General features: G+C 43.8%; 1 protein-coding gene across 11 annotated transcripts in view; it reads right to left on the reverse strand.

Annotated features, from left to right (window-relative positions):
• Positions 1 to 9205: 9205 nt before the first annotated feature.
• RASSF7 (Ras association domain family member 7) overlaps positions 9206 to 22712 on the reverse strand; it is a 92931-nt gene continuing 79424 nt past the window's right edge. For 9 of the 11 annotated variants that reach the window (XM_082192404.1, XM_082192401.1, XM_082192398.1 and 6 more), the window contains 4 exons: positions 20048 to 20955; positions 17243 to 17411; positions 14777 to 14884; positions 9206 to 12218 (listed from right to left, as the gene is read on the reverse strand). In XM_082192404.1, coding sequence (XP_082048530.1) covers positions 12187 to 12218; positions 14777 to 14884; positions 17243 to 17411; positions 20048 to 20955 — 1217 coding nt within the window. In that variant the 3' untranslated portion in view covers positions 9206 to 12186. Of the gene's footprint in view, positions 12219 to 14776; positions 14885 to 17222; positions 17412 to 20047; positions 20956 to 22712 lie in introns of all 11 variants that reach the window. The other 2 variants (XM_082192399.1, XM_082192400.1) reach the window with 2 other exon arrangements.

Raw genomic sequence — 22712 nt, forward strand, 5'->3', positions numbered from 1 at the left:
ATGGCTTCAAGATGCTTGGGGCTGAAGTGTTTCTCTCCCCCCCCCCCCGTCTCTCTGCCTCTCTGCTAAGTGAAGGTATCTTGTTTAAAGGTGATACTGGGCAGAAGCGATGCAATATTCCACATTCTGGAGAGCAGTCTTCCCTAACCAAACTGTAGTCTGAAAGAACGAGAGGAGAGGGCTGCTGTAGAGAATTTTAGGAGTAGGGTATTTGTGGAGGTCTTTCATGTTCCTCACCGAGAGGCTGGCCTACCACTAACATTCACAAGGTAAGACGGCAGTAATGGTATCCTGGGCAAAAAAGGCCCATCTCCCTTTTGAGTGGGGTAGTGCGGCGGCAGCGAGAGCTCCCATGTGCCATTTTGGAGCCCTTGGAGTAGGTTTTTTTCTGGACTTTTGGCTCACTGATGTCCTCTTTGGGCTCTGAGGAGGGTCTCCTCGTGAGGCACAAAGACTTTCCATCTCCCTCCCGCCATTCCAGGTTAGAATTTATTTATTTATTTCCCAGCACAACTGGCAGGGACCCCTGTGCCTGTGCTGTTTCTCATGCTAGAACAGAGGTATTCTTACCATTGTTTATGTGAACATATGCATCTCTAACTTCCCCCAGACATCATGTGCAGGTGTTTCCCTGAGAAACTAAATTCCAAGTCCACCCACCCAGAAAACGAAATATAAATCATCTACACGCATATTCAACATTCATTTTAAGTTGCGGCAAGCCTTTAAGTCATCACAGGATGAAGGCTGCCTACATTTCTAAAGAAATCTGTGTCCTGTCTGACCCAACATGGCAAATAAAAATGGTTTGTAGCAGGTTAGCTGTTTGCAAACCAAATCCAATTAGCTGGCCTTTGGCACCATTAAAAATGATGGTTTGAGGATGTGTTGCAGAATGTTCTTGTTTGTACAATGCCTCTAAAAGATAAAACAGTTTAAAAATAAATGTCAGTTTTAGACTTAGTAAAGCTTTTGCATGCATAAATTAAAAGTCATAAAATATTCACTGTCAACGTACTATTGATTAGTTGTGATGAGGGGGTGGAAATAGGTGATTACCTTCAACAAATTTGTGTTAGGTATAGGAATGCAGGTTTTTGAGCAGCACAGAATTCATGAGCAGAGAACTAAGGTCTGTCAGTTTCAGGAGGGAGATTCTCTTTAGAGTCTTGTGTGGGCTTACAGGGAAAAAGTTAATACCATTTGCAGGAGACCTGAATCAGATCAGGGCTATGGTACTGGGGGGGGGGGCGAATCCTTTGCAGTGCAGACCCCTACAACTGGACTCCTCAGATGCTGTGTTAGTAGCCTATTGACTTCACAAAGCGTACAGGGAAAGGGAAAAAATAATCTCTTTCATGGAGCCAAAACAGACACATCTTGCATTTTTTTTTTTTTTGTACCAAATGTCATCATAAGGCACCAGCAGCCATTATTCTGTGGATTTTATTAGCATATTAAACTCAACTGGCTTTGCAGCTATTCAGCTATGTTTTATAGCTAACCCACAAAATCTCCTAGACAGCAGCAAGAGTAAAATACTAAGTAGATGGCAGTAGTGTAAACACCACTTTCAGACTTCCCTGACTGAGGGAATTTCAGAAAGGCAAAATAGTAGCTATAATATCCTGAAGGGTTCATTAACAAATCCTGTCCCATAGGAGAGATGTGAAGTTGATTTTACTTTATCTAATTTAGAGGATCCCATCCCCCCACCCCCGGCAGGTAATGGCTGTTGTGCTGCTTCTAAACAAAAAAATCACTGACTGCAGCAATCTCAAAATGCACACAATGAAGGAAAATTAGACATTGATGTGATGATGTGATGTTTTCTGGGAATTTCCATATTACTGAGGATAAAGCCTTCAAAAGTTAAAATAAAATAAAATAAAATAAATGCCATGGGGGACAAAACACATGGCACATAATGTGGACTCGATCCTTGGTGGCTTACGAATACATATGAGCAGAAGCCCGTGATGTGTGCTGTTAACCATCAATACTTTCTGTGACATTCTTTACAAAGAGTTATTGAGCTTTGTTTCCCACTGCAACAGCAATGGAGCTGTAGGAGGGTACGTGTAAAACAAGATGGTTTTATTTCTAGAACAGTTTGATGGGCTGGATCGATAGTCAGGAATTGCAAGCATCTTAACTGTCTTGTGTGCAAAAGCCAAACAATGCCATCAGAAGCTGACTTGATATCGGTGGAGTGGCTCAGTGGCACTGTTCTTAAAGCATTTTGTCCATTTGATGTGCTTACAAAGGAGATTATTTTGTGGCCCTATTTTGAACTGGAAAACCAGTGCAAAGCACAAAGGGGTGATCCAACACATTTCAGGACACCGTGGAATTTGAAAGGCTTATATTTGCCTCAAAACAATCCAGGATGGAGGGGCTATGCAAACAGGAGCGTGCTCAATTTGCAATAGTTCGTACTGAGTTCTATGGTTTCAGCTGGGAGACTTTGAAGTTTTTCTCTTGCTCCTGGCACTATTACCAGGGATGCTTACCAGGACACATACTTCCTCTGACCCCATTTGGTATGATACTTGCGCTGCTCATTAGAGACCATACTGTTTTCAAGTGGACATGCTAGGATTTGAGTATGGGACAAAGCTTGTTCTCTGCTACTGAGCCATGCCCCCTTCTATTTCAAGATCTTTGTGTTTTCCACTGCATCTTGGTTGGTAAAAGTTGGATCTACAGTGGTACCTCGGGTTAAGTACTTAATTCGTTCTGGAGATCCGTATTTAACCTGAAACTGTTCTTAACCTGAAGCACCACTTTAGCTAATGGGGCTTCCTTCTGCCGCCGTAGCACAATTTCTGTTCTCATTCTGAAGCAAAGTTCTTAACCTGAAGCACTATTTCTGGGTTAGCGGAGTCTGTAACCTGAAGCGTATGTAACCCGAGGTACCACTGTAGTTGAATTAAAATGGATCCTGCTTAATTTACATTTTGGTCTTCAAAAAATTACAATCTAGAGCCATTTCAATCGGGGTTCAGGCCCAGTTTTGACACAGAAACTGCTTTGGTTGCCTGGTATGGTGACTTCTGTTGGGAGAGAGAGAGGGGTAATGTGTCCCTGTTAATTCTCTTTGACCTCTCAGCAGCTTTCCATACCATCAGCCATGGTATCCTTCTGGAGGAGCTGTCCAAATTAGGGTTTGGTGGCACTGCTTTGTGGTGGTTCCAGTCCTACTTTTTTTGTTTTGTTTTGTTTTGTTCCAGTCCTACTTGAATGGTTGTTTCCAGAGGGTGGTTCTTGGTGAATGCTCTTTGGCCCCATTGAACCATCAATGTGGGGTTCCTCAGAGTTCATTTTTATCCTCAATCTACATGGAACTGCTGAGTGGGGTTATCCAGAGTTTTGGAGTATGCTGCCAGCAATATGTGATGACACACAGCTCTGTTTATCCTATACATCTGCAGGTGTGGCTGTGGATATGCTGGACCATTGTGGTGCCTCTGTGTTAGATTACTGCAATGGGTTATATGTGGGGCTGCCCGTGAAGATGGTTTGGAAACTTCAGTTACTGCAGAATAAGGCGGCCAGCAAGATGGTTTGAGCATATTACAGTGATCCTGGCCCGACTGCACTGGCTATTAGTTTCCATGCCCAATTCTAAGTATAGGTTTAGACCTATAAAGTATTAAATGGCATAGGACCGCTATACCTGAAGGACCACCTCTCCCCATATAAACTGTCCCAGACTCTGCATTCATCATCTGAGGCCCTTCTTTGTACGCCTCCTCCACAAGAGGTCTGGAGGGTGGCAACACAAGAATGGGCCTTTTCTGTGGTGGCTCCACATTTGTGGAATGCTCTGGCCAGAGAGGCTCACCTGATGCCATGTGAAGAGTGGGCTCCACTAGTGGCACTGGCATGTAGAAACAAATATTTGTGAAAATAAAAGAATCATTTGAGCTGCTGTTTAACACAGCAATATGAAATCCACCCAGGCTCTCCTCCCACTAGGTTTCTGGACCTGCTATTTAGTGCACTTTTTTTTGCTTTTCTTAAATTCCTTTCATATTATTTTACTCCCTCCCAAGTAACCAAGTGAGTGCCTCCAGGTTGACAATACAGTGGTACCTCAGGTTAAGTACTTAATTCGTTCCAGAGGTCCGCACTTAACCTGAAACTGTTCTTAACCTGAAGCACCACTTTAGCTAATGGGGCCTCCTGCTGCTGCCGTGCCGCCAGAGCATGATTTTTGTTCTCATCCTGAAGCAAAGTTCTTAACCTGAAGCACTATTTCTGGGTTAGCAGAGCCTGTAACCTGAAGCGCATGTAACCTGAGGTACCACTGTAATGGAGTCCAAATAGGGCCCTCGAAAACAGAAGAGCAAGCTCCAGTAACCCCAAGTGTGCCGAAGTACAAAAGGTGGCTCTATGAGGCAAAACCTCCCAAATGCAGCCCATTGGAACCAAGCGTGCTCAGGAGCCACAAAGTGTTTCTGAAAAATTAAATCTGAGTGCAGAGTGTTAATTTGTTTGCTCGTGCCCCTAACAGCGGAAAGGGTGGAGCAGTCCTCCCCACTAGAGAAGAATGGCAAATTAAACTGTTGGACTATGCCAAAATGGCAAGATTGATCGGGAAGCTCAGGATCCAAGAAGACCAAAACTTTAACAAAGAATGGGAAAAAATTATAATTTATCTTGGAGACCACTGTAAGCAGATGGAAACTTTAGCAGGATTACAATAACACTTTCAATGTAGCAAGTACTATGGAGTTAATGGAGTTATATAAAATATGGACTATTGAAAACTATGCAGTTGAAAAGGTTAATAATAGGACCCATGGAGGGGAAAGTGGGAAGTCCAGAGATTCTGAGGAATTTCCAAATGTGTATGTGTATGGTTGTATTGTTATAATTTTATATTTGTAAAATCAAATAAAAATTATTATTTTTTAAAAAAAGGGTGGAGCAGTCCTATTGAAGGGCAAGGATCTAATGCACCATTTTGTTGCATTTTCCACTTGTGTGTCTTCTTGCCAACATACCACTCCAACAGTGATGCTACTTCATACATTTCTTTTGATGGGATTTAGCACCATTGTCACTAGATGATGTCTACCATTTCTTCACTGCTTGGAATGCAAGCCTCATTTATTGGTTGGCTGGAAAGGGCCCCCAAGAGACCACCTTTCTATTGTCATCTGTCCATCAGTCCTGGATTGCTGGAGCCATAGTAGCAGATGGAGTTCCAGTGTTGACTGACAGAGTTGGGGAGAGGATAGAATTAGGAAAGAAAAAGATGCTTAAATTTAACCATTAACAATGGCGAAGTCCTTTTGCAGAAACAGACCAAGTTGATTAGATTACTTTTGAAAAAGGAGCCTGCAGAGATTATTAGCTTTGCTTGGGGGGGGGGGGAGAGGCACGTAATGTGCTCTGCAGGAGGAGCCCATAGGACAACAGGGAGGTTGTTTAGTGGGAATGCAGTTAAACACAGCATCTGTATTTGAGCAGGGTGAACCAATGTTGATTTAAATGGCCTGCTGTCTCTGAGAACACAGAATGGTATCAGATAAGATCGCATTGCCTTCTCTGCACTGCAATACAGCTGATAGGACCTAATCTGAACCAGGGTTCTTGACAGTATAAGCCCGGAGGCGGAACTCCGAGACAGAAACATCTAAAGCAAGCAAGAGTACCTTTGAGAACGTACAGCCTGCATTTTCATCACTCTAGATCATGGGTAGGCAAACTAAGGCCCAGGGGCCGGATCTGGCCCAATCACCTTCTAAACCCAGCCTGCGGATGGTCCGGGAATCAGCGTGTTTTTACATGAGTAGAATGTGTCCTTTTATTTAAAATGAATCTCTGGGTTATTTGTGGGACATAGGAATTCGTTCACCCCCCAAAAAATATTCCAGCCCCCACAAGGTCTGGGGGACAGTGGACATCACCTCCTCAAAAGGCGAAAGTAGCGCATTGCAGTGCTGGGGCCCCTTGGTTTGACACCTCTTGTAAACAAGCAAGATCCCTTCTTTGTTCCATCTATAATGAATATAAAAACTCTAATGCCCAGGCTCTACCATCCTCCTACTTACAAGCCAAAAGAACATACAAACAGACTTTAAAGCTGGCCAAACGTGAGTGGTATTTAAAGCGTTTAAAGCGTTGGCGAGCCTTGATTGCGGCTTCTAGATCCCGCAGACCACAGGAATTTTGGGCTTTGATAAACACAAGAGGAAGGAAGTACCCACTGACGATTATCCCTGCGCCCACATGGGAACAATTCTTGAGTAAATATTTCTCCTTGGCTGAGGAATCCAACTCATCCACGGAATTCCGAGCCGACCACCTACCTTTGTGGCCCTCTACCGACCCAGACCTGATAATGAACTTGATATTAGAACTGAAAACGGGCAAAGCCCCTGGGCCGGATCTAGTCCCTGCTGAGGCCATTGTTGCGCAACCGAGGTGGTGGGCTGAAATCCTGGCCAAAGTCTTTGACGCAATTAATTCTACGGGGCTTATCCCTAGGTCATGGAAGGAGGCCGTGATCGTGCCAGTCCATAAAAAGGGTCCCCCTGCTGTTCCGGAGAACTATCGGAACAGCCTTTTGTCTATCATCGGGAAAATCTATGCAAAATTTATTTTTGCTGTCTAAGCTATCCCATTGGGCAAACGACTCAAACTTGATTGGCCATGAGCAAGCGGGCTTTAGGAACAATTATTCGACCACTGACCATATGGTAATTATGTATCATCTTGCCAGAAAATATTCTGCCCTGAGGCGGGGGCGCTTATGTGTCGCTTTCATAGACCTAAAGGCCGCCTTCGACAGTATCCCAAGAAACTGTCTATGGAAGAAATTGGAGAGATGGGGCATAGATAGAAGGCTGTTATGGCTTATAACCCAATTACATCACGGATCGTCGGCTAGAGTGAGACTCACGCCGGCGGGAAACCTATCCAACGAGGTCCCAATAAATAGAGGTGTGCGCCAAGGCTGCATTTTGGCCCCACTCCTCTTTAACTTGTTTATTAGCGATATGAAGCTCTTTCTGAATGAGTCTCAAGCCAACATTCATGCCCCCCGCCTAGCTGATTTCCGCTGCCCTCTGCTCCTATATGCCGACGATGCAGCGATCCTTTCCTACTCTAGAGTCAGCTTATGCAGAGCTCTAAAGATTTTTGCGGCTTATTGCAAACTCAACCATTTGACAATTAATCATGGGAAATCTAAAGTCCTGGTCTTTACCAGGTCTCGGAAAACTTACAGCTGGAAGTTAGATGGAGTCCAATTAGAACAGGTTTTCAAATTTAAATACCTGGGAGTCTTTTTTCACTACAACCTAAGCTGGACGCCACAGATACAGTATTTACTAAACAAAGGGAAAACAATACTTTATACTCTACTCCAATTTTTTGCGGCCGACGGAGCCTCCCACATCCCTTCTGCATTGAAGGTATACCACGCAAAAGTGGTTTCCACCCTCTGTTATGCTGCCCCGCTCTGGGCCCCAGGGTCCAATCTAACATCGCTTGAGACATTGCAGAATCAGTTTCTCCGTTGCCTCCTGAAACTCCCCATGTGTGTGAGCAACGCAGCCATACGTTTGGAGTTAAGGATTGCATATTTGGAGACTGTCATCTGGAAGCGAGTCTTTGGCTATTGGCTGTCCAGCTGGCATAGGCTTCCCGACCATTACCTTTTCCAGTGCCTCTGGCGGGACGTCTTTGTCAATCCATGGGTAGGAAAAATCCAAGCCAAACTTCTGAGCATCGGAATTTCCCCAGCGGACTCCTTAAAGATGAACTTATGCTCAGCCAAAAGCCTTATAGAGCAAAGATTAGCAGACATTGAAAATCAACACAACCTCGCCTGGGGTGGGGGTGTCTGCTACCCCAGGTATCACGGAATAACCCCACCATTTGGCCTTCCATCATACATGTCATCTCTTTCATCTGTACCACACTGACTTGCATTTATTCGTGCAAGGTTCAATGTCCTTCCATCGAACCTGCTGAGCCACAGATTTTCCAGGGGTTTGGTGTCTCCGCTATGCGTGTGTGACGGGAAAACTGTTGAATCTCTTCCACATATAATGTTCAACTGTCCCCTACATAGCATAGCCAGGACTAAATTCCTGGGTCCTGTTTTATTGCGCTTGGTTGGAAGGCCTGTTGAGTCACACGCCGCACTACTTTTGCAGGATACAGATCCTTCTGTAACTCTGCAGGTGGCGAGATTCCTGAACGCGGTTATCTCACACACAAAAACCACTAAAGAACAACAACAACATCAAAAACTAATCGGACAGTTATGATGAGAGTGCATGTCGGATCTCGTCTTCAGTTTTCCTTTTTCTGCGATCCGTCCCTTGGAGTTCTCCGGGCCCCAAGCTGTTATTTGGCTCGGCTCAATGTCCCAGCCTTGCATCGCGGTGTTCTCTTTCTGGTGCCGAATATATCAGTTTTTATGCCTCTGTCCTTTTACGTTTGTACATATTTTATGGGCTAATAGCCGTAAATAAAATTAAGTGTAAGTGTAAGGACCAGCCCCCTGCTGATAAATTTGCTGACCCCTTCTCTAGATAGCTACAACTATTCTACATATTCTTGAGCAGTAAGGTATTTTGGGGTCAAGAGGGCAACCTACATGGACTACTAAGCAAGCCAACAGCTGTGCCTACATTTCTGGCCAACATCCTTGTTTCTGCATACTGTAGAGGCATCTATGTGCTAGAGACACATCACCATCCTTGTGCTAAAAGGAGGTGAGGCTCTGGGAGTGACTGACCTGAAAAGTGCTACAGTTATGAGGTATGTAAAAGTAACCACAATGTGTTTTGTTTTTGCAATTCATCTAGATTTTAAATCTTGCTTCTCACCCCAATATCTTAACAGGCACCCCAATTTTATATATATTTTTAGACTGGGGAAGGTAAGCCACCCCAACAAGATGAAAGTGTTCTACTTCTGTTCTTTTCTAATCCACCTGCAATTGTGTTAATGGATGCCACGTGGCAGTGTGATCACCACTCGTGCCAAGAGGAATTGTTGGACGCAGGCCATTCTGCAAGCGGCAGTGCTGCACTGATATTTTACTCCTCCATTGCATTTCCAGCTCAGCTATAATGTAATGTGCGGATGGGCTTGTTGTGACATTCAGGTGGAGTCATCGCCCAGGAACAAGGCTGGAGAACTCTCTTTGGTACGCAAAGACACACCTTAGAGCAAATTATTTTCAGGAATTTTATTACAATTTGAAACCAGACAATGCCAGTGCATGGGATATACATTCATACAAGGATTTTTTTTCCTAATCAGAAAACAAGTCATATTTATTATATAATACACAAAAGACATTTTAAAACAAGATCAGGGCTCCCAGAGCCATTCACAGCCTCCCACTCAAAGATCCATTCAACCCTCCCATGCCAATTTGCCTCTCTTGGTTTCACAGTGAGAATGCACATCAGCTTTGGACATTATAAATACATAAAAGATGCACCTTAACTGGCCAAATAAAGAGTTCAACAAGTAATGCTACCAATAATTGTTATTTCATTCCCTCCATCATACTCCAATACACGGCTGTTAAAAAGCAGCTTCCATCACACATTTTGAAAATTGGAGTTAAAAGTTTATCCTTTTTTTATTTGAAGACCAAATTAATGTATGCTAAATAGACTCAAACTTATACAAATGAAAGGGGTTCTATCTGGTTTCATCAATGCAACAGTCTAGGATGTTCGGTGCTACTGTCCTAGAAAATGTGGAATGTGTTTGGAAGCAAGTTGGGTTTGCAACATAAAAGTGTTAGTAAAAATTCATTACTGGTTCCACTCAGACCTGGTAAAAAAATGAGCAAGAGCTCTCTTTTTAAAATGTAAGCACCAAAACAACAAGGGTTTAAAAAATGTTGAAATTATTTTCCAACCAGTTTGTAAGAAGATATTGGCTGCACCTTTTACCACTGAACTAAGGAATGTCTCAGCATTTTTTGTTCTTAATTTTGAACTTATGCAGGACAGAAGCTTTATGGGTGCAGCTTAAGTTGCAAATGGAGAAATGATAGCATTCCATCCATGTCCAAGTAGTTAAGAAGATAGTAAAACAGAAGACTACATTATATCGGGAATTGTTCTATCAGACATAATAACTGGTACTTCTGAGGTCCCACCTAGTAGGCTGAATATTTAACAAGGTGGGTTTTTTCTACATAACTTTACATGCTTCGGCTGATTATTTGCAGTAGTATATGATCAGCCTCATAAAGGGAAGGTGTTCAACAGAGAAGTTCTGAAGCTATCCTTTCTTTTCTTAGGCTTCTGAATAACCAGCACCAACATGATGTGAAAATGCCACTTCATGTATGAAGCTTCTCCAGGGATGTATTGGGGGCAGGGGGGGCAGCATTCTAACTTGTTTAAAGTCTCCCATTTTTATTTTTGAAGAAGGCTTAAAGAGAGTGTTAAAAAAAAGCAGTTAAATTACAGCAACATACTGCATGCCCATATTGAAGTTAATGTTGAACAGCACATTCAGCTTCACAGTCTACTCTGAGCACCCAACCAAGTTATATTAACAAACAATGCAAGAAACAACTAACTAAGAGTGTGGGAGATGCGGGTGGGAAGAAGCGTTCCCATTTCAGCAACCGGAATGCCAATTTTTACATTGGCAATCTGACACACACGCGCACGTGCAAGCATGCATATATATACATGCTCCCCTACACTCTCACCCCCCTCTCTCTCACACACACAGTTTTCTACTTTCCCCAGATTAAGCTCAACAGCATGTCCTGTGTAATGTAACTCGAAAGGAAATTCCTGTTGTGAATTGCAAGGGAAAGATAAACTCATTACTGCCACTACTGCTTTGCGTTTCCCTCCTCCCTGCCCCCACCCTCAAAATCTTTGAACAGGGACTCCACACCCATCTGATAAGGCCCACAACAAGCAGAGGCCAATGTACAGGAGATGTGGGGCACTGGCATAAATGTGAAAAGGGGTATAGACCTAGGGTTCTCATTTTTAAATTTATAGCAGATGCCTTGAGTATCTTAAGCCACACTGAATCGAACCTTGAGTTTACAATGTGTGTTCTCTCCGAACGACATAGAGGCTTTTGCCAAAGCAGAGGCCACTACAGGTAAGTCATTTGAAGAGCAGCATATGCAACACAAAACAAGCAGCCTTTCAGAAGCTACTTTGCAAAGGAGAAATACACAAACCCAGGAATTGGCCACTCAACAACAGAGGAGAACTCTCTTAGTTTGCAGTCCCTGCTGGAGTAATTTCACAGTTATCAACAATTGGAAAAAGTCTGGGAAAACCCGCTTGGAAAAGTTTAGTTTTGCCATATGGGCCTTGGAACAGTTTAGAACAGAGGACTACTATACATTCCTTCACCAAACTATGCAGAGAAATATACCTGGACAGGATGAAGAGAGTCGAGTCTCTTTGTGTAGTAGTGGATGGTGCAATACTTGGCACGAGGCACAAATGGCAAGATACTGCTAGCACCTGAATCCCATTTTACCAGATCTGAAAGGTCCTTAGTATGAAAGGGACCTGTTGATGGCCACAAATTCAGTCTCAGGGCAACATTTCTTCATCTTTATATGTTCACCAAGAATAGAACAGTTTGTTTATCCCATTCCAACTTAAAAAAGAAAGCAAGATGTGCATCTTCACAAAATACCAAACATACAAGGTAAAAACTGCTATCATGCACACGTGGCAGCACTATAGTGCGTTGGTTCAGTCCAGTAAAGACATCTGGCTGATAAAATACCCTTTCACTGTATGGTAGTAGCTTGCGGTATAACCTTCTGAATGGACACAGAGGATTCATGCGTATACACTCTGGATAGTTTTGTCTCCAGCAGGTTTCACACCCTTCCAGGGCAGCTGCCATTTAGTCCTCTTGTGTGATGAAGTTTTGAAATAGAAAGGTTATATAAATTTTCAGAGAAGCCACAAACAGCATCTTCATTTTAAATGATAACAAACAGGGTAGTAGTGATAAAAAATACAACCGGTCTGTTTCTTCCAGTGCGTTAAGTTCTTAAAAAAAAAGTCTGTAAAAATATTTTGCACAACCTTCTATATCCATCCATTTATGATAAAAAGTCAAATACATACATGAAATAGGGTTTTATTTCTATACAGTTATACTCGCAAGGCAATCAGTCCTCCTTGGCTGGCCTTTTTACCTCCAGATGCTCTGCTTTGCTGACATGACTGCAAGACATATAAAAATAAATGAAGTGACCCCATTATGATGGCTTAGTGTTTGATAAACCAGAATATGAAGACAGAGAGAAAGGCAGGGGTGGGAAGGGAGGAAATGCTATTCCATGCAATTGCAGATTCAAACAGAAATAGCGACAGATTCTTCATGAAAGTGTGATCAAACTGAAATGATCACACGAGAAAATTTAAGAGGTGTACCTTACTGTAGTAGTATCACAAAATGGGAAAGCCCACCTAATCTGTACCACAAGCACAGAAAATTAGTTCAAGTCAACAGAGAATTTCATTATCATTTGCTCCTATATTCAAAGCAAAGTATCAGCATTCTCAGAAGCCATTCTCACCATTAAAACATGCAGAACTCTCCAAGAACAGAATACCAGCTTGAGAAAACCAACTCTGATTTAATGTAGCACAGCCAAGAAAATAGATAGAAAGGCTGTTGTGATGCTATAACTGTAAAGGATTCCTAGCTCTTTGTTGTGATAAGACTAAGATTCCATAGCCATCAAAAATAGTTATGGGGGTGGGAGGGAACTGCAAGCGATAATCAAGATAATTTAAAGCCCCAAATACTGCACCTAGATCGCTTCTGAAATATCTTGAGGATCCGGCTTTTAATTTTAACCCTCTCTATAGACTCAGTCAAGAAGGTTGCCCACAAAGTGAAGGTTGCTGGGATGAGGACCACCACTACACTCTAGTGGAACATTCCACAGGAATCCTTTTTAAAAACAGAACCCACTCAAACAAATGGGACCTGCCCAGGACAAGTTAACAGGAGATAAATCTATTTGCATAGATAAAAACGTTCAAAACTGGATATTGGGCCCATCATCATTGGCCAATTAGATCACCAAACTATTATTCCATGGATTGGGTCCTAATTCCCACAAAGTGATATCGTCACCAGCATCACCATTCAAGGGTTTAAAAACTGGTCTGGAAAGGCAACGTGGACATACTGCATTACTTGCCTTGCTGTGTCTCAAAGTTGCTTTGACTAAGGTCCATAGGGACAACACGTGGAATGCACTGATTGCATTATAAAACACTAAATGTTTTGTCTGTCTGTCTGTCTGTCTGTCTGTCTGTCTGTCTGTCTGTCTGTCTGTCTGTCTCTCTCTCTCTCATGACACCACTTTGTAGGATGTGAGTGGAAACCTTATACTTTGTGCTGGTTTTCAGCCAGGCTGTCTAAAATTACCATTTGTTTCCTTCAGAGCTAAAATAGTTCTTGGCATCCACCTGTCTTGAGAGACAATGGAGTGCACCTCTGGGGGTGAAGTCAAGCCACTGCAATAGCAGCACCAAAGTGACCTCCCTAGGGCACAAGTCTGGGCAGTGTGCTTGAAGATCCTAGGCTGGGGTCTGCAGGGCATTGGGGGGGGGGGTTAGCTCCGGTGGGGGACACCATCATGCTCCTTCCAGGGTAATTTGTTCACCTTTGGTTCCCAACCTGTACTCATGTGCTCACCTGTGGCTCCTAGAAGCTGTCTGCATGCAACAACAGCCATAACCCAGGAAATGGCTTCAACTGACCAGCTAAACCAGGAAGCTAAAACTGTGTCTTTTTAAAACAAGGAATGGGAACCTCTGGTCCTGACGTCATATGCAGTGAACTCGATCGCACAGCCGATCCATGCAGAATGCAGGGTAGAACTCACTGCTGGACAGCAAGTACAGACTAGCATTTTAAAATTGTACAGACCAGTTCTGGTGCACTTTGAAGCAAGATATTTCATATCCTCAGCATACGGGATTAAAATTTACATTTGTCAAATGAAACTAACAATGGTGGATGAAGAAAGGGCTGCAATTAATTCATCAGGGATAGACAGCCAAACATTCTGTAAGAGTTTATAAAAGAGAAAAGATCCCCTTGCCATCAACTCTTTAGGAATCTAAGCTGCTAACTAAAATATGAGACATTAAAGGAATTTGGCAGAATGACCTTGGGTGAAGGACAAGCGAATTGAATATGCAGGGCTTTGTCTTTGCTAGTGAAGTTTTAAATAGGCTTGAACTAGCAAACATCCTCAGCTGAGTAAGCAATACTGCACTGTGTAGCTAAAGCAACTGCTCCGAGACAAAATGCCATCCTGCAAGCGATTAGACTGTTACTGGTGAGTGTCTATTGATCTCTCACCCACTGCACAGTGGAGCAGTGACAAGAGCAGTCTTGGCCCGAGCCTATCATGTCATACAGCAGGCATAACTTCCTGTTATTCTCTGCTTACTCCCACCCTCAGCTTCTCTTCCCTTCTCTTTGGTTACTGCTGGCCCCAACATGCTACAGTTTATGGGCACCCCCTGCAAAACAACCGAGCCACTAGCTGCTGATTCAGGGAGCGGGGAAAGAGGAGGAGGAGCACAGAAGGCAGGAGAGAAAAACTGAGGAGTAGAAGAAGAGTTTGTAGAAACAACCACCTCCTTGCAGATGAAAGCTGCCCCCCCCCATAGCAAGATTAGGACCTCCGGAGGACTGCTTGACAAGATCAGGTTTTCAGCACACAAGAGGCTTAGGGCAGTTCAAACATACACACCCTCAGGGTTCAAGCTGGACACCAGGGGGTTCTGAAGGTTTCGTGGATTGCCGAGGAACTGCTTGGCTGTGGCTCGGGGAGGAGAATCTGTGCTGGGCTCAAGTAGATCTAGGGGAAATAATCATGGTGACAGTTCAGTTAACCAAAAGTACAACAAAATAGCCCTGAATTTTCAGGAGCAGCATACATATTTCCTTAAGCTCTGCCTTTCTGGAGTCATACCTCCTTACATTCCTCGGGTTTCTGAACTTTGGGTATATATATGTAACTGAACTTTATGCAATGCACTGGAGTTACACCTTTGGTTTTCTTCTCCACACACCCCCCCCCCGTCCCCGCGCCATTTGTAGCATAATCAGTACATTGTAAGTACACACATTGCTCCCAATTCCTTAACCAGAATTAAGAGGTCAGGAGACAGGAGATGGCCATGTGATTCAAGTTCCCTCTCCTGTCCAGTACAAATAGGATGTTGAACCTGGTTTTGTATGGTAATGAATCTGAACATATGCAACTAAGCATTGCTTCCCTGTTTATCCCTCCCTCCCTTTCCTCTGTGATGAATTTCAGATTGCAAGCTGCTCAGGGCAGATACCTTCTCTCTTATGCTCTGTACAAACAAACAACAACCAATGTGTGCATAAACTCACGCTACAGCATTACCATGGCCTGCTTCTACTGATTTGGCTGGCTGTGCAGCCATGGAAACATTGTTTGCCACACAACTAAACAACAGACTGTTGTCTCTCCTCCCCCACCCCCCCCCATTGTGGTAAACTTTAAAGCTGCTTAATTGGTATGTGGCAATATGCTTTCTTCTGACAAAGGATCTCAGACTTTTTAAGGCACCCTTCTCCCTCATCAGTGGTGCCCAACATGTGTCCTCTGCTGCCACTTCTGACCCACATTCGCAGTTGATGTCTCTGCTATTTCATCCCAATTCAGCTTTCTCCAGCTGGATAAATCACTGTATTGATCTTGTGGAGTACTAGTGGACCCAACTTCTGTGACCAGGCAGGCAGGCAGGAAGGCACCAGCATTTCCCATTGATTGATTTTGTGGAAGGCCACACCTTATGCCGACACCGCATCAGTGTGAAAAATCAGTAATAATTGTGTATTGGTGCAAAAAGAAAAACAGCAACACCCAAGCCTGTTCCATACATGCACGCTGTCAACTTCAAGATTTTTCTTGGAAACTAGAAAAAATTATACCTGAGGTGGTGTTGCATTGTGCAGGTTGTGCCAAGACAGACCCAGGGAACTACACTGCTGCAATTGCTGCCCACATTCCACAGCAAGAGCTTCAGCACAGGTGGGTCCCCCCCCCAAAACAATGAGCTGTGTTCAGCTAAGTCTTACTCAGAATAGACCCACTGAAATTAATGAACCTAAGTTGGTAATATCTATTAGATTCAATGAGTCTGCCTTGAGGAGGGCAAGTGTTGAATATCACCCAGTTAGTTTCTCATTTAGGCTGGCCTATATGCAGCCGCTGCAAAGTTAAGGGAGGGCTAACATAGCTTCAAAGACTAGGCTAGCTAGCTAAAATACCATAGGATGCTGGGCTTTGAGAATGCCAGATCTCAGTAGAACCCCTCTCTCTGCCCATGAAAGCTTACATCACAGCAAATCTGTAGTATTTAAGATGTCACAATACTCTGTGTTGTTTTCCCCCTGAAGCTGAGATAGGCAACTAGCAGAACAGACCTCTAGTCCAGACCATTTCCCGGAGGCTGCCCACTCAGATACTATGTTAAAGGAAATATTATTGAATAAGTGGGAAGGGGACCACATTTCAGTTGCCACCATCACTGCTGTAGTTGTGGACCTTTATAGTGTTTAACTGCTTGATGCTACCTTACCAACACAAGACAAATTCAAAACCTATATAATGCTTTTAGAAATCTACCCTGTTTAAGCTGTGTTGCACTTCTGGTAATATGTGGGAATCCAGAGTTTAACATGGAGCAAGTTCAACAATCAGAAATTGACTTTTTCCTTTCTTAAATAGTTGTGCTAAATGTTCCACTTACAACTTCCAATTTTTCTTCACATTTCATTTTTAGGTATATTTTCAAAGGAAGCTGTACCCAGCACAGTGTTTGGATGCAAGATCCATACAGCAAAGTTCAAGCAGATGCCCAGTAAGCTATCCACCTTCTCCCCCCCAACTGCTATTCCCTGCTACTGCAGTATAGATTTATGGAAAAGTTTGTATCTGCTGTCCATTTGTTTCTCCAGCCAGATAATTTTAAAGGGAGACTTCAAAGAAAGCCACACCAATGCAATTCCATGGGCTGCTGATTGTTTGCTGATGTCACAACTAGAGGCCAGAAAACTGGGGATATTGACATTCCCTATCAGCTTACATGAGAGGAAGCACAGTAGGAGGCCTTAACTAAAGTGAGGTCTCCTGCCTCCCCTCTCCCCCCAACTTTGCCCACCCTTTGAGTTGTGTTCCAACCTCCGGTTCTCTGGTGAGCCAGCAGCTCAGAGCTGGTTTCATCCAGCTGGGGTTCCGCTTCTGATCTGGGCTGTGGGGAAGTCACCATGGCTCCTGTCTGCTGGATGAACTGCTGCAAGTTACACTGCCTCAGCTCCTTATTTAGCTCCTCCAGCTCTTGGTTCTGGGCCTGCAAGATATAGGAGGAACAGGCAGAGTGAACTTATCTTCATCTGAGATATGAAGCTGCAGAAGAAAGGCTTCTGATCCCACCCCAGCCTCCTCCAACTCGCTTCTCTCTGCTTCTTGACCATTCGCAGAAATCTACCAGAAACTACATTGAGCTGACAGGAATAATATGGTAGGTGGCCAGATATTCATTCCTGGATGCTTACACATTCCAAAAGCTTCTTTATCATGAAGTCAGTATCTGCTGGCAATCTGGTGTGGGTCTGTGTGGTGGGTGTTGGGGGTGCAACTGAAGATCTATCCACCAGTTCTAGACAACTTGCTAGCAAAGTATCTAACTCCATACAATCTCAAGCTCACCCCCCACCCCACTTTTGCATTGCTCAGGTGGCCCATTTTCCTCTTTGCTAACAGAATGACAATATTTTCTTTTCCTTCTGAATGTGGCTGAAGATGGAGGCTGAAACATGAGAGCAAGATAACCCATGTATTCTGACCGTGCTATAAAGACTGAGGATAGACTGTGAAAAGCACAGACCTGCAGACAAACAATCTATCTGATTCTCGTAATGGCTCTTGTATGTTACGATAGTCTATTTATTTAGCTGTCAAGACAGGGAGCGTGCTGCTTAATTGCTCCCACTTCATTGTGCCCTGCCTGCAGCCAAGAGAAACAAACCCACAGATGTGCATGGGACTATTATTATTCTCACAGTTTGGAATTATTTTAATGGGTCCCCCACAAACCCATGCACAGTCATGTCCTTATAATCAGAGTCTGACAGAGGCAAAAGAAAGAAAGGGAAAAAAGTACAGTACAGTACAGTACACAGCATTTCCTCTACTTGGCCATAAGATGGCACCAAAGTCTAGTCAATAATTAAACAAGAACCAGGAGAAGACTCAGGACTATTACTGCTGCTTACTTTTGCTTAAAGCAAAGAACAGAAAAGAAGCAACAGCTGCCTGTGTTTTGAAGATGCACATAATTAACATGCTGCTATAACACCTTCAAACACAGATTTCTAATAGCTAAATTAAACTAGAAGCAAACACGAGGATACAGTACATTGCTTTCCCCGGCAATGTTCCTGAGCAAAATCACAGTTCTGAGCCTCCCTCCTCCAAAGGCAAATAATTCTGCTTGTGTTGCTGCTGCTGCAACGGAAGTGACTAAGCTGGGTGAAACACACCTGATGTATTGAATGACATGCCTGCAGTGCAAGCAGGAAAAATCAGAGAAGTGATTCATGCAGGGATACAGCAGGCTGGCTCTGCTGTGGGTGGGTGCTTTGGGCTCACAGACGATTAATTTTTATTTCATTTTTATTTTTTTTGCCACACAGTAGTGTGCTTGGTGCACAGCTTGCATACCCTCTATCATTTCTCTAATGAAAATAAGGATGTCCCACTCCAGAATGATAAATTCTACTATTTATACCCCATACAACTCACTGGGTTGCCCCCAGCTGCTCTGGGTGGCTTCCAACATATATAAAAACAAAATAAAACATTAAACATTAAAAAAAACCCTTCCCAATATGTGATTGCCTTCAGACAGCTCAGGGGTTGTATAACTCCATACCCTCCAACCTTTCTCCAATGAAAATAGGGACGTCTTAAGGAAAAGCAGGACATTCCAGGATCAAATCAGAAACTGGGACGGCTTCTCTAAATCAGCGACATCCCTAGAAAATAGGGACACTTGGAGGGTATGGAGTTTGGGGATTACTCTACAAATACAGTGGTAGCTGGTTTGATGTTGGCAAACAAGTAGCCTTTACCATTATTTAATGGTTTTATTTCTACATTTGTTCCAAAGCAATGTTCCCTTTACTGTAGGATGCTTTCAGGGTTAGATTACATGCAAATGACCATTTTGCACACTCAAAGTGTGCACACACACATGCCCACAAATATAATTCCTATGTAAACCAACACATCACAGTACTATGCCTGAAGGACTGCACACCTCATAATCAGGTTCAACTCATGTCTGGAAGAGTTGCAGTATAACTTTATTAGGCCCATTCTATCCATTCAGGCACAGAACAGCTTTAATTCCTTTGGGTTTGATGATCTTGCAAGATGCTAATCTCCCTGGTTCCATCCCAGCTAAACCACATAATAATCCTCATGGGAAGAGTCCTCAACTAAGTTCAACAGAAACAACCAAGAGCTTAGTGCCCCGTCTCAGAATATACAACATTGTGCAAGATCATTTCCATTTGGTTGATGTAACAGCTACACATTCTACTGCCACCTGCCAGGTTTATAACTCAATAGATTCCAGAACTCACCTGATCTACTGCTAAACGCCTGGAAGGGTAGAATTCTAAGGAAGCCCAAGGCTGCAAAGGAGACCCCAACACAGTTTTCCTGTAGAATTTTGTCTTATGGGGATGTACTTTTTTTTTGCAACTAGACCTAGAATCCTAGTCTAACAGATATACTATTAGCTGCATCCTTATTCTACGCCCAAGTAATTTAAATTGCAAAATAAGTAAAAATAATGTTCAATTGCATTCTGAAAAACATTTAGAGGCCTAAAAACATGGGTATGCAATCATGCATCATGGAAGGCAACCGCCCATCCAGGGATCCCCTCAGCAAAGAACATTATTGTGAAGTGCATACCTGAAGGCTTTGCTCTGCTTCCTCCAAGGCCTTCCCCACAGTTTCCAAGCTGCTCTCCAGGTGGGCACTCTGCTTGGCCTTAGCTTCCAGGTCCCTTTTCATTTTAGCTGCCATTTCCTCTAGTTCAGTAGGGCTCTGCCTCGGGGCTTCCTTTGCCCTCTTGGCCCTCTCGGAAATCTCCCACTGAATTTCTCTCTCCAAGGCCTCCGTTTTCACCATAAGCTCATGTATTTTTTGCGTGTACTCTTCCATGGTGGCCCGCAGGGTGTGGACTTTCTCCTGGCGCTCCCTTTCGCACTCCTTCTCTGAGCGCAGTTCACTCTGCCAAAACCCTTCCTCACCCAGCTCACTCTCGTTTTGCCGAATCAGCTGCTCCAGGTGCAGGATCTCGTCCTCCTGGCAGGAGCCTCTGTTGAATTCCCAGTGCCGGAGGTCCATTTCCAAGGCATCCCCCTGCATCTCCAGGGAGTAGAGATGCTCCTGTTGGTGCAGTATGGTCTTGAACAGTTCCTCTTTGGAAAGCAGGCCCCCACTCGCACCTTCCCTCCAGCCCACGCTGTCCTTCTTGTGTTGCTTCAGCTTGTTCTTGGCATGCAGGTCACCGGAGGCCATAGGGCCCAGGTTGAAGGTTAAGGATTTTTTGGGCTGCCTGGGCCTGGGCACTTCTGTGCCGACCGGCCTGGGTTTGATGGGCAGGCTAGCCCTGACAAACGTCCTCTCGGGTACCTGGGGAGCACTGTCTGAAGAAGGTCTCTCAGTGAGGCTGGGGCCTGTGCGCTGCAATATGAATTGCACGTCATTGGCATACTGTCCGCACTTGGCCATGGACTCCACAGGGCATTCATGTGGGAGAAGCTGCCTCTCTTTCTCACGTAGTCTTTGGATGAGAACATAGCGACCTGTTTGACCTGAGAAGAGGGACAGGTGTAAGTGAGGAGCATTTCTTCACTACAGAAACACCAATAACCCTTCCTGCCCTGTTCCAACTGCATCACGCTCACATTCCACCCTAATATCCCTCTCACAAGTACAAGTCCATTACACCAGAAGGCTGGATGTTTTTGGGGGTGGGTGGACGCTGATCATTTATGAAAACTGATAGATCTGTCAACAAATTAAACAATAGGCAGTCTTGCCCATACAGCTCCCATTCCAAGTTGGGCCACATGTTTTTAGCTCAACATTTGACATGGAAATTCCATCCTTGAGAACTAGGTTTACCCTACTGCTCCATCAGAAAGCAGTTCTGGTTTAGAAGGTGGCTTGGACATTCACACCAATTTATCTTCTTATAACTCAAGGTTAGGCATGAACTTAATCATTTACACCTTAATGTTTACACCCACTAGGAGAGGAAATAGGATGCATTCCAAATGCAGCAGTTCCACCTCCATTTGTACCCTGAGCTAGGATTTGAGCTTCATTTCCACACATGACAAGCTAGCAACATGCTTAAACCTCTTGCTGAAATAGACTCCTTTGGGAGTGATGGGGAATATGTGCCTTTTGGGGAGTGTGGGCAGGATTCGGCTAAGTGGCCGAGCCTCATTCTTCACTCTGGAGGGTTGGAGAAAACCCCAGAACAGTGGGAAGGGGGAACAGGTGCTATGTGAATGGACCTCTTTCCCCATTTCATAGCCCTTTACTGCAACACTGAATCCCATACCCTGTGTTGATCACCTTTCAAAAATCATGAAACAACCAGTTCCACAAGTCCTCCTCTTTGATCCTGTCAATAGGCCCCCAGACAAGGAAGCAATTAGCTTTCTCCTGGCAGCTGAAAGGCTGATGACACCAGGTGGCTGGAAAACTTCTTCAGACTTTTCCTTGGACAATTGATGCAGCCCAATTTAGTGCTTAGCGCTATCTGAGAAGTTAACCCATGCTGTCAGGTAGGCAAAGGGTCAGTCTCAACCAGAGGTGTTTTGACACTGTTTGGTTCCTACTCATACCATTTATTAATCCATTGAGGGAATGTAACCACCAAATTCTCAAAAGGGTTTTTGGAGAGGTGCTTTATGTTGAGGAGCATCATATAATGGATTCTATCTAGTTGGAACTCCCTGACCATCCTTGCTCAGGGTATTTGCAAATAATTCAATGTGAGACCTTTAACTGTTTATTTCACTGTTAGCTTTGTCATTTGTTATACATTTTTTTAGGAGAACCAGAAAGGGTTCTTTATCTTCTCCCACACTTGCTATTGCCTCCCAAGGCCTCCTCTCCTCTCCACAATCTGACATTTTAATGCACACACTTAGTATCTGGAATGACTTTGGAAGATTTATTTCAAATTCCATTAACATTTTTTCTGGCTGCAGTTCTTGGGAGCATTTTCATGCAGGAACCTAAACCCTTTTAGGCAAAGTTATCATTAGCAAGATTTTGTGAGCTCCAACAGCTTCCAGTAGTGAGTCAATAAGCTGCTAGCCCACAAGGTTTTTGCCTTAAAAGCCCTGATGATTCCTTACCAGCTCATGGAGTACTTACATAAGCTGAAACTGAAACCCTATCTTGCAGAGTCAGGACACAAGTACCCCTAAATCTAGTTAAAGGGCAAAAGTGGAGGCTAATACAAGCTTCACTTGCTGTTCCTAGCACATTTCCGCATCACAAAACACAGCGTAAGCCTGAGTACTGATCTGCCCAGAAAACAGTTAAGGGG

The sequence above is a fragment of the Podarcis vaucheri genome (assembly GCF_965113315.1).
Source record: "Podarcis vaucheri genome assembly, chromosome: 1".
Lineage (NCBI taxonomy): Eukaryota > Metazoa > Chordata > Lepidosauria > Squamata > Lacertidae > Podarcis > Podarcis vaucheri.